We start from the raw sequence: 15,434 nt of genomic DNA, 5'->3' as shown, positions 1-15,434 counted from the left end.
CTTGGGAGGCTGAACTTGGAGGATTGTTTGAGCCAAGGAGGTTGAGGCTTTAGTGAGCCATGATTGTGCCACTGTACTCATCCCGGGTGACAAAATAAGACCCTGTCTCAAAAAAAAAAAAAGTCACTTTGCCCTAAAAACAAAGTTGAAAATGGAACAAGTCATGGACATAGCAATTAACATCATCAATGGGATATGCTTCATTGTCTAGAACCCAGATAGTTCAGTGCCTGATGAACTGAATGTACAATGTAGCCGTCTACTAAGCTACATTAGGAAATAAGTAACTTGAGCATGGCATAGTGCTGAAGAGATTTTCTTTGAGTAATTGAAAGAAATTGTACTGTTTGTGTCATCCAAACAACAATTTCCACCTCAGCTCACTAGCATAGGTTGGATTGAAAGCTTAGCCTTTTGGCAGGGCATTCACAGCTGGCCACCCAAATGTATAATTTGATTGGCTCACTCTCACTCAAAATTGTTGATTTAGAAGTATAATTTGGCAAAGAACAATCTGGCCAATTTTCCTGTTGAACCCAGTTTCTAGAAATAATAAGCCATGGCCTCAACAACATTCCCAATATCACAAAAATTAAAAACTGCATCCTAAAAATTCTCATTGAATTTCAAATTTTGTGAAAACAAGAGAACTTTATTCAGTTCATGTCTCTCAATTAGTCTTGAGGGTGTCAACATGGTGCTAAGAATGGAAGGCACCATACTGCAAAAGGCAGTGACACAGCAGAGGTGCCAATGCAGGCTACAGCTCACTGGGCATAGGCAGGTTACCAGTATGCAAATGCCCCCACCATTGAGATAGCCAACCATATATTTGCCCAGTTTGCCATGTAAGTATTATTTTCTTTTTGCCTTGACATTAAAAAAGATTGGAATGCACTACTTAAGTATATTGGAAAGCAAATAATTTCTTAAAATACGCAATTAGAAGTGCATAAGTAAGCCTGGGCACCAAAGCGAGAACCTGTCAAAAACCAAAAAAAAATTTGCCAGGTGTGGTAGCGTGCACCTGTAATCCCAGTTACTTGGGAGGCTAAAGCAGGAAGATTGCTTGAGCCCAGGAGACAAAGGCTGCAGTGAGCTACGATCATGCCACTGCACTCCAGGCTAGGTGACAGAGTGAGACTGCTACCAAAAACAAAGAAGTGTGGATGTTTTGAATAGCTGTCTTCCATCATAAAATGAAGAAAAAGAATATTGCTTCCAATTTTAAGGGTGACGTATCTGTTGCACACTGTAGCATAAAATCCACATCCTGCCACCGACATTTCATATCAGAGTGCCAATTCCATACCAAAGGAGTAATTAATTACAGAAGAAAAATCTTAGGTCAGGTGCAGTCACTCACACCTGTAATGCCAGCACTTCGGGAGGCCGAGGTGGGCAGATCACTTGAAGTCAGGCATTTGAAACCAGACTGGTCAACAAGGTGAAATCTCATCTCTACTAAAAATACCAAAATTAAAGGACCAGGGTGGCGCACATGCTTGTAATCCCAGCTACTCAGGAGGCTGAGGCACAAGGATCACTTGAACCTCAGAGGCAGAGGTTGCAGTGAGCTGAGAGCCCACCATTGCACTTTGCCCTGAGCAACAGAGCCAGACTCCACCTCAAAAAAAAAAAAAAAAGAAAAAGAAAAAGAAGAAGAAAAAGAAAAATTTTATGATTAAGAATTGCTGTTTTTAAATTTAGAATCTCCAACATTAGAACACAAACAGTACAACAAGTCAACATGTTTTTATTTTTACATGCTTTAATAAATATACACATGTGATAGTATCTCTACAATGTTGTTTTACACCTGACTCTGTTCGAAGTATTTTATAGACAAAGTAACTGGCTCAGGAAAGTAACTTGCCTCCTAGCAAAGCTGGTAAATAAGGAATCAAGAAATTGAAAACAGGTCTGTTTGATTCCAGACGGTGTAACTTAAACCATTGCACACTGTAGTGACTCCAATTTGATCAGAAGATCAAAACTGGAGAGGAAAAAAGGGACCTTAAAGTTAATGACTAAATTTTTGTGAAGCTCATACTTTTAGTATAGCTAAATAACAATGAAAATATGTGGAAAATACTGGCCAAAGTTTGGTCTGCAGGTATACAGAGTATTATTAAACTTCTTGAAAAGACGAACTAAAACTTACTCGTGGAGTGGATGACAAGCTCTGAACAACGAACACCACGGGGTTTCCTGCATTCTTAATGGCCTCGACCGCTTCGCTGTGTGAGGCATTCTGCAAATCTACTCCGGACACCTGAAACACAGAAGCAACTTATCTCAATTAGAACAGCACTAGAGGCCGGGCGTGGTGGCTCAAGCCTGTAATCCCAGCACTTTGGGAGGCCGAGGCGGGTGGATCACGAGGTCAAGAGATCGAGACCATCCTGGCCAACATGGTGACACTCCGTCTCTACTAAAAATACAAAAAAAAATTAGCTGGACGTGGTGGTGTGCGCCTGTAGTCCCAACTACCTGGGAGGCTGAGGCAGGAGAATTGCTTGAACCCAGGAGGTGGAGGTTGCAGCGAGCCGAGGTTGTGCCACTGCACTCGAGCCTGGCACCTGGTGACAGAGCAAGACTCTGTCTCAAAAAAAAAATAATAAAAGAAAAAAAGAACAGCAGTAGATATTGTGGATAGGTTAATTCAAAGTCTGTGTGTATTATCTAGTTATGAGAACAACCAGAGCCTAATGAGTAGACCATAGTCAAGACTGGCCCAGAAAAACTTTGGTATTTTAGGAGAACATGTGTAAGGAAAGTAACATTTCACCTTCAGAAAAGTAGATAAGACAAATACATTAATAAAAATGGCCCTGGTTAAATATAATTATGCTAAACAGGTAGCTCAGTCAGTAACAGCAGCTTAAGATGTCTGTCACCTCTGCCAGGAGTGCAGCACATAATTCTGAGTGGGACAAGGGAGGCTGGGATTATCTATGGACTTTTATCATCTCTCCATTAAGCCGCGAGACGTAATATTTTAGGCAAATCACCTGTTATCACAATTGAGTAGTTGAACATTTCTCAAATGACGTTTAAAAAGAAGTACCAAAAAACATTCACAAATTCCTCTACTAAAACTATTTCTGTGTTCAGTAAATTTAAGTGTAAACAGTTCCCTATTACAGAAAATTTCAGAGAACCTAACTTGCTAACACGCCCATAAATCTCCAAGAGCACTCTGTATTTCCAAAACATGTTTAACAGAACAAATTTTTCAAACCTATAATATAACAAAGACTTGGTAGATGCTGGGGTGGTCTAATGTCTCAACAGACAGTGACAATTTATGAAGACTGCTTTGCTATCAGAGGACTGAGGAAACAGGAATGCAGGTGGAGAGGGATGCAGGATTTTTATTTTTATTTTTATTTTATTTTATTTATTTATTTATTTTTGAGACGGAGTTTCACTCTTGTTACCCAGGCTGGAGTGCAATGGCGCGACCTCGGCTCACCGCAACCTCTGCCTCCTGGGCTCAGGCAATTCTCCTGCCTCAGCCTCCTGAGTAGCTGGGATTACAGGCATGTGCCACCATGCCCAGCTAATTTTTTAAATATTTTTAGGAGAGACGGGGTTTCACCATGTTGACCAGGATGGTCTCGATCTCTCGACCTTGTGATCCACCCGCCTCGGCCTCCCAAAGTGCTGGGATTACAGGCTTGAGCCACGGCGCCCAGCCGGGATGCAGGATGTTTTGAAAACAGGAGGAAATATCACAGCGATATTGATATAGTGGAGAGAAAAAATGGATGATAAAGGAGAGAGACATGACCACTGTAACGACAATATCCTTGGATAATCAAGAGGGAATGATTTCTACGTCATTAGAGAGACTGGCTTTGGATGGAAGCACAAATACAGTTCTTTTGCTGTTACAAAGGCAATTAGAAAAAAGATTTGGTGAGCACGGGAAGCAGGGGAAGTTCCCTTTAACTGCCTCTATTTTCTCAATGAAACCTGAAACTAGGACCTTAAACTGAGAGCAAGACGGAGGAAAGAGGCATAAGGGGTTTGGCACAGTTACCTGTTGTATTAGTCTGTTCTCACGCTGCTGTAAAGAACAGCCTAAGAGTATGTAATTTATAAAGGAAAGAGGTTTAATTAGCTCATGGTTCTGTATGGCTGGGAGGGCCTCAGGAAACTGACAATCATAGTGGAAGGGGAAGGAAACCCATGCTTCTTCACACGGCAGGAAGGAGAAGTGCCCAGCAAAGGGGGAAAATTTCCTTATAAAATCATCAGATTGGCGGGGCACGGTGGCTCATGCCTGTAATCCCAGCACTTCGGAAGGCCAATGCGGGTGGATCATGAGGTCAGGAGTTTGAGATGAACCTGACCAACATGGTGAAACCCCATCTCTACTAAAAATACAAAAATTAGCTGAGCGTGTTGGCACACGCCCGTACTATTGCACTCCAGCCTGGGTGACAGAGCAAAACTCTGTTTGAAAATAAGTAAGTAAATAATATAAAATAAAATCATCAGATCTTGTGAGAACTCACTTCACTATCACAAGAACAGCAGAATGGAAGTAGCCACCCCCATGATTCAATTACCTTCCACTGGGTCCCTCCCATGACATGTGGGGATTTGGGGAACTGCAATTCAAGATGAGATTTGGTTGAGGACATATCATTTATAAAGAGAGGAGACTGAACCAGCTAGGAGAATATTAAAGGACAGCAGGGCAAAATTAAAGACCTGCTTGTGGGGGTGCTCATGAGCTTCTAATAAGACCAGACACCATGGCTGGTTATTTCTCTAGCCATGCCAGAGACCTGGAATAAGCAGAGTTGCACTTAACTAGGATGTGGTTCTCCCAGACAAGTTCAGTGAAAGGAAGAAGGATCAAGAGCAGGAAGCACATGCAAGGGAGGAGGTGGAGCCACAACCACTGAACGTCAGCAGGTGGAGGAGGAAGTGAGCACGAGAAGCTGAGGACACGGATGTGTGTGCCTGTGGCATCATATGAAATGTTCTTGTTCTTGTCACAGAGTACCCTTGGAATTTCCTGAGTGATAGGAGTGTCTTTTGTTATGCATGACAGCCCCTTTCACATCTGAGTTTATGCTACTGAGGTGGCTTAGGGTAGATCCCCTGGATAGTCTCCGGATGGGGCCAGTTGCCAGAAAGACCAAAGTATTAGAGAACCCCACACTTCCCCCACGATCTCCAAGAAGTGAGGGTGGGGGCTGCAGATGAAACTCTGTAAAAACCCTTGAACGAGATTTGATGAGCTTCTGGGTTGTTGAACATGTGGACGTGCTGGGAGGGTGGCAGGTGGTATACCCAGAGTGTGGTTATTCTGTGCCCTCCTCTCCATACTTTGCCCTATGCATCTCTTCATCTGGCTGTCCATCTATAACCTGTGTATAACCAGTAAATGTAAGTAAGTGTTTCTCTGAGCTGCCCTAGCAAATCAACAAAATGCAAGGAGATGGATGTGGAAGCCCTGGTTTATAGCCAGTTGGTCAGAAGTATAGGTAACAACCTACTAAGAGTGGCATCTGACATGGGGGCAGTCTTGCAGGATCAAGCCCTCAACCTGTGTGATCTGATGCTATATCCAAGTACACAGTGTCAGAATTGAATTAAATTGTAAGACAGTTGGTGTCCACTGGGGATCTGACACTATCTCCAGGTACATAGTATCAGAATTGGACTGAATTATAAGACACCCAGTTGGTGTCCACTGGAGTATGGGGGGAAACCCCTACACATCTGGCCACATTTACTGTTCTGAGTGTGAGAGTAAAGGGAAAAGGTTGGTAAGAATATGGAGAAACCAAAAAAATGAAAATTAAAAAAAAAAAAAGAATATGGAGAATTATACATTGCTGGTGTGAATGTAAAATAGTATAGCCAGCCACTCTGAAAAAGAGTTTGACAACTCTTTTCAGAAACTGGAATTAACATAAAACTCAGTAATCGAACTCTTGGGTATTTATCCTAGAGAAATGGAGACTTATTTTCACTCAGGAATTTGTATAGACATATTTAGAGCAGATTTATTTGTAATAGCCAATAATTAAAAACTACCCAAGTGCCTTTCAATGGATGAATGGTTAAACAAATTGGTACACACACATCATGAAATGCCACTGTTACGGTTGGAATTTATGTGGCCTTTACAGTTCATATGATGAAATTCTAACCTCTAAGGTGAAGGTATTAGGAGGTAGGCAGGGCCTTTACAAAATGATTAGGTCATGAGGGCTCTGCCCTCAAGAATGGGATTAGTGCCCTCAATAAAAGAGACCCAAGATAGCTAGCTTATCCCTTTTACTGTGTGAGGACACATAGTAAAAGAGAAGGCATCATCTGCGACCCAGAAAACACATCCTCCCCAGACACCGAATCTGCCAATCCCTTGATCTTGGAGTTCCCAGCTACCCAGCCTCCAGAACGATAATGGAATTTCTATCTTTATGGTATTTTGTTTTGGCAGCCTGAATTTCCAAAGACAACTACTCAACAAAAAGGAACAAACTTGTTGTTTTTTTGTAGAGAGAGGGTTTCACTCTGTTGCCCAAGCAAGTCTTGAACTCCTGACTCAATCCACTCTCTTGCCTCTACCTCCCAAAGAGCTGGGATTACAGGTGTTAGCCACCTCACCCAGCCATAGGAATGAACTAGTAATGCACATAATAAATTGAATTAACCTCAAGGAGATGATACTAAGTAAAAAAAAGGCAATCTCAAAAACATACATAATGCATAATTGCATTATGAGACAATTGTAAAATAACATAATTATAGACATTAAGAAACAGATTGCTGGCTGTCAGAAGATAGAGATGGGAGAGAAAGGGAAGAGGATAACAGAAAGTGAAGAAGGTGCCTGCTTCTCCTTCTGCCATGATTGAAAGTTTCCTGAGGCCTCCCCAGCAATGTGGAACTGTGAGTCAATTAAACCTCTTTCCTTTATAAATTGCCCAGTCTTGAGTATTTCTTCATAGCAGTGTGAGAAGGAACTAAAACAGAAGGGGAATGCAAGGCAGTTTTGTGGTGATGATACAGTTGAGTTTCTCCATTGTGGTGGTGCATATGCAAGGTTTTACACGTGATAAAACTGTATAGAGCTACAAACACACACGCAAATCAATGCATGCATAACTGGTAAAATCTGAATAAACTACAGATTGAGCCAATGTCAATTTCTTGGTATTGCTATTGTGGTATAGTTGCACAAGATATTAAAATTGGAGGTGGCTGAGTGAACAGTACATGAGACTTCCCCTGTACACTTCTTTGTAATTTGCTATGAATTTATGATTTCAAAATGCATTAAGAAAAAATATAATACAATAATATTTAAAAATTAAGTTACAATAGATCAGTAACCAAAGCAAAAAGTGAATTCATCTCACTTATTTTCTAGACGATTATTAATTTAGATTTAAAAAAAACAAAATTCAGTTGTATGTTGCTTATAAAAAATACAACAAACTAAATGAAAAGAATAGTGGAAAAGGAGGAATGAGAAAAACAAACTACTGGCTGGGCACAGAGGCTCACGCCTGTAATCCCACACTTTGGGAGGCCGAAGTGGGCAGATCACCTGAGGTCAGGAGTTCGAGACCAACCTGACCAACATGGCAAAAACCCACATCTCTACTAAAAAATATAAAAATTAGCCAGGCATGGTGGTAGGCACCTGTAATCCCAATTACTTGGGAGGCTGAGGCAAGAGAATCGCTTGAACCTGGAAGGCAGAGGTTGCAGTAAGCCAAGATCATGTCATTACACTCCAGCCTAGGCGACAGTGCGAGACTCGGTCTCAAAAAAAGAAAAAAAGAAAAGTGCCATGTAAATTAATAACTAAAAACAAGGTTACCAATACTAATAAAATAGAATTTAAGTCAAAAAGTAATTAATAGGAATAAACAGGAAAACTAAATAATGTCAAAAGCAAATCACCAACAATAAATCCACTAAACATATACAGTAAAAACCAGCAGAATTACAAGGAATAACAAACAACTCCAGGGGGAGACAAACTCTAACTGAAACCGAGGAAAAAGACCAAAAAAATTAGTAAGAATACAGGACTCCTTATTTGTTTATCTAACTGACTATTACTATTTGAATGTCAAATACAGGTAGGCGTCTTAACCTAACATGTCTAAAAACTGTCTCCCGAAATCTGTTTCTCCCACAGTCTTCCCCATCTCAGCAAATAGAAATTCCATCTTTGATTCCTCAAGCTGAAAATCTGAATTATCCTTACCACTTTTCTCTTTTGCATTCATTCTGTTGGTGAAGTCCTATTATTCTACTTGCAAAATATACTACAATCTGACTGCTCCCCTCCTGGTCCAGGCTGCCATTCTTTCTCCCCTAAGTGACTGCAACAGCCTTCCAGCTGAGGCCCCTCCTTCCATCCCAGCCCCAGAAGCCAAAACACTTTGAAACAATACGTACTTACATGCTCATGATTCTCCAGTGACTCTCCACTGCATTCAAAGCAGAAAACCTTCCAGAGCTTTCAGGCTCTACATGATGTGGCTTCCCATCACTCCTTAGCCCCTTTCTCTAACTCCTTCTGGCTTGTTCATGCTATGCTATTATTCCTGGACTTCCTGTTGCTCCTTGAACACATCCAGACAAGCTCCTATCTTAGAGCTTTTGCATGTTTTTCTTCCTCCATATACCCATATGGCTCACACTCTCATTTCCTGTATTTGTCCCAATATCATCTTCCATGATGAAGCTATTAAAATTGCAACTATTGCTTTCACTGCCCCAAACCCCTACACTCCTTATTCTCCTCCACTGCTTTATTTTGTTCCCTAGGTACTTATTACAACCTGACATTCTACATATATTTATTTATTTTATTCTCTATTCCCCACTCCCACTATCATGTAAACACCATAAGGTAAGGGACTTTTGGTCATCTTCTTCATTGCCATATTAGCAGTATGTTTGAAAATGTTTTTAGGCCGGGCGCGGTGGCTCAAACCTGTAATCCCAGCACTTTGGGAGGCCGAGGCAGGTGGATCATGAGGTCGAGAGATCGAGACCATCTGGTCAACATGGTGAAACCCCGTCTCTACCAAAAATACAAAAAATTAGCTGGGCATGGTGGCGTGTGCCTGTAATCCCAGCTACTCAGGAGGCTGAGGCAGGAGAATTGCTTGAACCCAGGAGGCGGAGGTTGCGGTGAGCCGAGATCGTGCCATTGCACTCCAGCCTGGGTAACAAGAGCGAAACTCCGTCTCAAAAAAAAAAAAAAAAAAGAAAATGTTTTTAAACATTGTACAGCACAAATATAACTCAAAATTTGTATACAGAGCTGCTTTTATATAATTCTTTAATTTAATCCTCACAATAATGCTATAGATTTTGAATTCTCATTTCCATTTTATTTGAAAACTGAAAATCTGTAGGTCTAATGATTTGTCCAAAAACACACAGAACCCAAAAAGGACATGACTCCAGCCCATGACCTCCAGGGCTCTTCGTATTCCATTAGAGCTGAAACACCATGGTTGATGGTTAGCATCATAAAGCATGAATCAGAACAAGCAGATAATGGGATTAAAGATACCCACCATGGTGTCACCCAATTAACCCAGTGAAAAGAAACGTATCCCATTCAGACTTCAGGGCACTCTCAGTGGTTTTATGCCCCCCACCCCTCACCTCACTTTTTTTTCTGTTTTGAGATGGAGTCTCGCTCGGCTGCGTGGCTGGAGGGCAGCTGTGCAATCTCGACTCACTGCAACCTCTGCCTTCCAGGTTGCAGCGATTCTCCTGCCTCACCCTCCCAAGTAGCTGGGAATACAGGCGCAGCCACCACGCCTGGCTGATTTTTGTATTTTTAGTAGAGATGGGGTTTCCCCATGTTAGCCAAGCTGCTCTCAAACTCCTGACCTCAACTGATCCGCCTGCCTCGGCCTCCCAAAGTGCTAGGATTACAGGCATGAGCCACCATGCTCAGCCTGAAGTGCCTTTAAAACTAGCTCCCACACTGGGCGCAGTGGCTCACGCCAGTAATCCCAACACAGTGGGAGACTGAGGCAGGCACATCACGAGCTCAGGAGTTTGAGACCAGACAGACCAACATGGTGAAACCCTGTCTCTACTAAAACTACAAAAAAAATTAGCTGGATGTGGTGGTGCATACCTGTAATCCCAGCTACTCAGGAGGCTGAGGCAGGAGAATCGCTTGAACCCAGGAAGCAGAGGTTGCAGTGAACCAAGATCACACCACTACACTCCAGCCTGGGTGACAAAGCAAGATTCCGTCTCAAAAAAAAAAAAAAAAAAAAAAACCCAAAAAAGCAAAAAACAACAGCTTAGCTCCCACAAAGCATATCAGGTACGAACCATGGATCCTCCCCCTCCCCCAATGGAGTCTTACACCTTCTAGGGTCAACTTCTTTCTCTAAACAAGAATATATATCCTATTGACACACAATTATAAAATTTAGAGCTTCAAGAAAAAAATTTAGAGCTTGTTACAGACTGTGGGAGAAGCGTAATGCCTACCATCTGCCCATTCTATATAGAGCCCTTTGTTAGTGTTTTTTTGCGATCAGCTGAAATTTTTCTTTTATCATTTTATTTGTTTACCCCCACCCCCACTCACTTGAGAAACTCATAAATTGTGCATGTAATGTACAAACCAAGGCATATAAATAGAGCACACCAACTGTACACACATGCTCCCCAGCACACGAAGAAAAGTCTTCTGGCTAAATGATTATTCCACTGTCTTACAGTATGTTTCCAATAAAAACAGTGCTTTAACATCATTTACCTCAAGTATTTTATCTCCAGTTTTAAGTGCGTTTGTCTTCCCTGCTGGACTGTCTTCTAAAACTTGCTTGATAAATATACCTTTAAGTTCCTCTCCATTCTTTAGACGTTTTATAACAGTTTGTCCACCAACAATACTGATCCCAAGGGACACATTGGGTTCTCTAAAAATCTCAACACTATATAAAGGAAAAAAACAAAAAATTCACTCATCAACAAGTTAATTTAATCTGTTGGACTGCAACTATTCCATTTGTATCATATCGTTATGACTCACATTTTATATAAATTTTCTAAATATATTTTTACAAATGTTATATAAATGATAGGTAGTTCCAACATTGTAAGATGTTATCAATAATTCATAACATGTGAAAGTTTCAGTTCTCAAAAGCACAGATTTCTAAAACAATAAATATAACTCTTAATATTCAGTAAAGATTTAGCTAAGCCCTAATGTTCCCGTTTCCTATCACAGTATGTTTTCTGTGATTAGTCCTTTTCATTTATATCCATAACATTAGCAAAGAATGGACTGAAGAAGAAACCAATGGAGAAAAAAAATTAAGAAAGCCACATGTGTCATTTTAGCAAAAAGTACAGACTTTCAGAATAAAGTAAATTTGCCACTGAGGGGCTCATGGCCCAAGTGGCTTTTCCCAGTTGGCAGGTTTAACTCTGGGGTTCTTTAATCAGAGGACAGATTTTACCTGCTCCTAAGGCCGGGAGGTTTTGATTTCTTCCTACCTCTGTATCATTATTTAAAAGAAAGTTTGAAATAAAAACTGCCCCCCTCAAAATATTATAAATTTTGGACTGCAGCCAATAATCAACTCATTAAAAAAGTAACTCAGAAAACAACTCTTAAATTTTTTAAGACAAATTCAGATTTCAATTACAAGAAAAGAACCAGTTTGGATGGAGGTGGTGGAATTAATAATGGATACGGAATAGAGAGAACAGCTAAAGGAAGACTTTCATCATCTTAAAGTACAGCCCTGGCAAGGACTTAAAACCACAGGGACTGGTAAGCACTTAAAACTTCCCCCATATCCAAGGGAAGATGGGTTTTCAATACATTCTTTTAGCACAAACATGGACTCTCCACCAGCGGAGAAAGGTAGGGATAAATTGATATATACTAGAAGTCTCAACTACTGTTATTGTTGTTTACCAAAAAAGGAAGCTTTACTACATTCAAGGCAGCTTTACCTGACTTGCTTAATGACATATTGATAAACTATACCTGTAGATGGACATTTCTAAACTGCTTTCTCTGAAAGAGTAACAAAGATATTCCTAATATTGGTTACAGTTGTTTTGTTCGGCTAAAAATCTCTAGATAAGACAACATGAAACTAAAATGTAGGCCAGCTTACAGGCAAATTATTTCAACTTCTCAATCATTAGAGTATGACTAAACGATGTTCTAAAAGTTAAAGAAAAGAGTAACTGATTGTGCTCCTACTGAGAAAGCCAATAATGTCATCCACATACATTCTTGGTGGACCCCAGTGGCTAAAATTTGGAGTTTCTTCTCCTTCACCTTCTTCTCTCTCAGGTAATTCACTAAACAGGGAGAAAGAAAAAAAAATACAGTTTTAAGGCATACTCATTATTAAAGGTCCTTGGAAAATTTTGAAATTGCAAAATCTATAGGTGGTCAAATGAATCTCAATTTTTAAGTGTGTAAAATATTTACATCAATAAATATACAAAGTAAAAATATATTGCTTTAACATTCAACTCAAGAATTCCACATCCAGCATAAGAAAATCACAGAATTATCATAAACACTCTTATTGGTGGCACGCTAGATGCTAAGTTTGTATTTGATTTGTACAATTTCCAATTCATTTCTCTATCAATATGTAAAATGTTATAAAATGTATTCCTTAAATTTTGGTATTGTTGGCTGGCTCACATGGTAATCATGCGGTGGCTCACACCTGTAATCCCAGAACTTTGGGAGGCCAAGGTGGGTGGATCACAAGGTCAGTAGATCGATATCATCCTGACTAGCATGGCAAAACCCCATCTCTACTAAAAATACAAAAAATTAGCTGGGCGTGGTGGCATACTCCTGTAGTCCCAGCCACTCAGGAGGCTGAGGAAGGAGAACTGCTTGAACCCGGGAGGCAGAGGTTGCAATGAGCCGAGATCATGCCAATGCACTTCAGCCTGGGCAACAGAGTGAGATTCTGTCTCATTAAAAAAAAAAAAAAGAAGAAGAAAGAAAAAACAAAACAAAACAAAAAACTTCGTATTGTTTGACTGGCTAAGACACAGAAATCGACATGTATCATATACATCAACATGAACAGGTCAACTTGATCCCTCTTTCTAGCCCTAAATATTTCCTGTCATTTGTATCCCATGAATATTTTGTGTACTTATATGGAACTTATCTGTTACTTACATTATCTAATATTATCCTCACTGCCTCCCACCTACACTATCATATCATATTTTCTTCCATCAAGTTAAGTTAGAATAGAACTGCTGAACTGAACATGGTGAAACCCTGTCTCTACAAAAAAAATAGCTGTGTATGGTGGCACATGCTTGTAGTTCCAGCTACTTAAGAGGCTGAGGCGGGAGGACTGCTTGAGCCTGGAAGGTCAAGACTGCAGTAAGCCAGGCCAGGCGCGGTGGCTCAAGCCTGTAATCCCAGCACTTTGGGAGGCCGAGGCGGGTGGATCACAAGGTCAAGAGATCGAGACCATCCTGGTCAACATGGTGAAACCCCGTCTCTACTAAAAATATAAAAAATTAGCTGGGCATGGTGGCGCGTGCCTGTAATCCCAGCTACTCAGCAGGCTGAGGCAGGAGAATTGCCTGAACTCAGGAGGTGGAGGTTGCGGTGAGCTGAGATCGCGCCATTGCACTCCAGCCTGGGTAACAAAAGTGAAACTCCATTTCAAAAATAAAATAAAATAAAATAAAAAGACTGCAGTAAGCCATGCTCGTGTCACTCCACTTCAGTCTGGGTGACAAAGCAAGACCCTGTCTCAAAAGAAAAAAAATAAGAACTGCTGAACTGGATAATGTAAAATGCTGAGTTACAGAGTAGTTACTTATAAGATTAATGCAATCTAATAATGAATAGACAGTGCTGTGTATTATCTGGAAGAGAAATTAGGAGTTTAAGCTCAAGTCTAACTGATACCATGAAATAGCCGTGTGGCTTTGGACTGCCAAATGAAATAGGTCTGATGTTGTAAACTGCATTACTCCATACAAAAATGTAGGCACTACTTCTTCCACTTCATTTTTATAAAAACCCTTGGCCAGGTGTGGTGGGCTCAAGGCTGTAATCCCAGTGCTTCAAGAGGCTAAGGCAGGAAGATCACTTGAGCCCAGGTGTTTGAGAGCAAGATGGACAACACAGTGAGACCCTATCTCTACAAAAATTTAATTAAAAAAAAAAATAGCTGGGCATGGTGACACACCTGTAGTCCCAACTACTGGGAAGGCTGAGGTAGGAGGTTCATTTGAGACCAGTTCAAGGCTGCAATGAGCAATGATCACATTACTATTCTCCAGCCTGAGCAACAGAGCAAGACCCTGTCTCAAAACCAAAAATCCCTCTAACCTATAAAATAAGCACAGCAGGTCCTATTATATTTTACACAGGAGGAACTGAAGCTTGGAAAAGGCTTAAGCATACTATACAACCTCACAACCTCTCCCAACGTATCCAAATCTGTTTTAGCCCTAAGTTTCCATACTGCCATTTTTCTCCCAACTCTCAAGTAAGCCCTATTAAGTACAGCAAAACTCCACCTTCTTGGCCCTTTACAGACTTACTCTCTAGGATAAAACCATTGTAAGGCCATGTGAAAGGAGAAGGCTGAAAGGATCTAGACAAGCCAAATATCAGTTAAGAAATTAGGATTGGTACGTCTCATCCACTACCAGATGTCTTTCTTATCCTAGCCAGTCTAATTTTTATGATTAAAAGTATCATAGCATTCAGGGGAAAACAAGTTGGCAGACACTTGCTGCTTACTTATCTAACATCTTTTTCTCCCCTTCTTCCGTACCAACATAACCCCTCTTTTATTCTAGGTGGCATTATGCCCACTTTAAAAAAAAATACATTTTCTGGACTTTCTTTCAGCTAATGGGAACTGTGTGCCACAGTGCTGATCAGTGATATGGAATCAAAAGTCCCTGGATGAGACTTCCAGGAAAACTCATTATAAGGAAGGTGAGTGCCGGGCACGGTGGCTCGAGCCTGTAATCCCAGCACTTTGGGAGGCCGAGGCGGGTGGATCACGAGGTCGAGAGATCGAGACCATCCTGGTCAACATGGTGAAACCCCGTCTCTACTAAAAATACAAAAAAAATTAGCTGGGCATGGTGGCACGTGCCTGTAATCCCAGCCACTCAGGAGGCTGAGGCAGGAGAATTGCTTGAACCCAGGAGGCGGAGGTTGCGGTGAGCCGAGATCGCGCCATTGCACTCCAGCCTGGGTAACAAGAGCGAAACTCCATCTCAAAAAAATAAAAAAAATAAAATAAAATAAAAAAAGGAAGGTGAATCAGCTGGCAGGAGCCTTTTGCTCCACGCCCTCCCCTTCTTCTTGCCTAGAATTCACAGATGATACTGGTGGTCAATCAATCATCTTCAAATTATAC

At 40.9% G+C, this 15,434-nt stretch overlaps 1 protein-coding gene across 9 annotated transcripts in view; it reads right to left on the bottom strand.

The window, feature by feature from the left end:
• Positions 1 to 15,434, bottom strand: part of PATJ (PATJ crumbs cell polarity complex component) — a 430,121-nt gene that overhangs the window by 256,425 nt on the left and 158,262 nt on the right. For all 9 annotated transcript variants that reach the window (XM_074380917.1, XM_074380918.1, XM_074380919.1 and 6 more), the window contains exons 23-25: positions 12,289 to 12,360; positions 10,793 to 10,970; positions 2,165 to 2,275 (exon numbers count right to left, since the gene is read on the bottom strand). In XM_074380917.1, the coding sequence (XP_074237018.1) occupies positions 2,165 to 2,275; positions 10,793 to 10,970; positions 12,289 to 12,360 (361 nt within the window). The remainder of the gene's footprint in view (positions 1 to 2,164; positions 2,276 to 10,792; positions 10,971 to 12,288; positions 12,361 to 15,434) is intronic.

Source organism: Saimiri boliviensis, chromosome 11 (genome assembly GCF_048565385.1).
Source record: "Saimiri boliviensis isolate mSaiBol1 chromosome 11, mSaiBol1.pri, whole genome shotgun sequence".
In the NCBI taxonomy this organism is placed as follows: domain Eukaryota; kingdom Metazoa; phylum Chordata; class Mammalia; order Primates; family Cebidae; genus Saimiri; species Saimiri boliviensis.
Note: the sequence above shows the minus strand (reverse complement) of the source record. Positions and strands in the feature narration are given on the sequence as shown.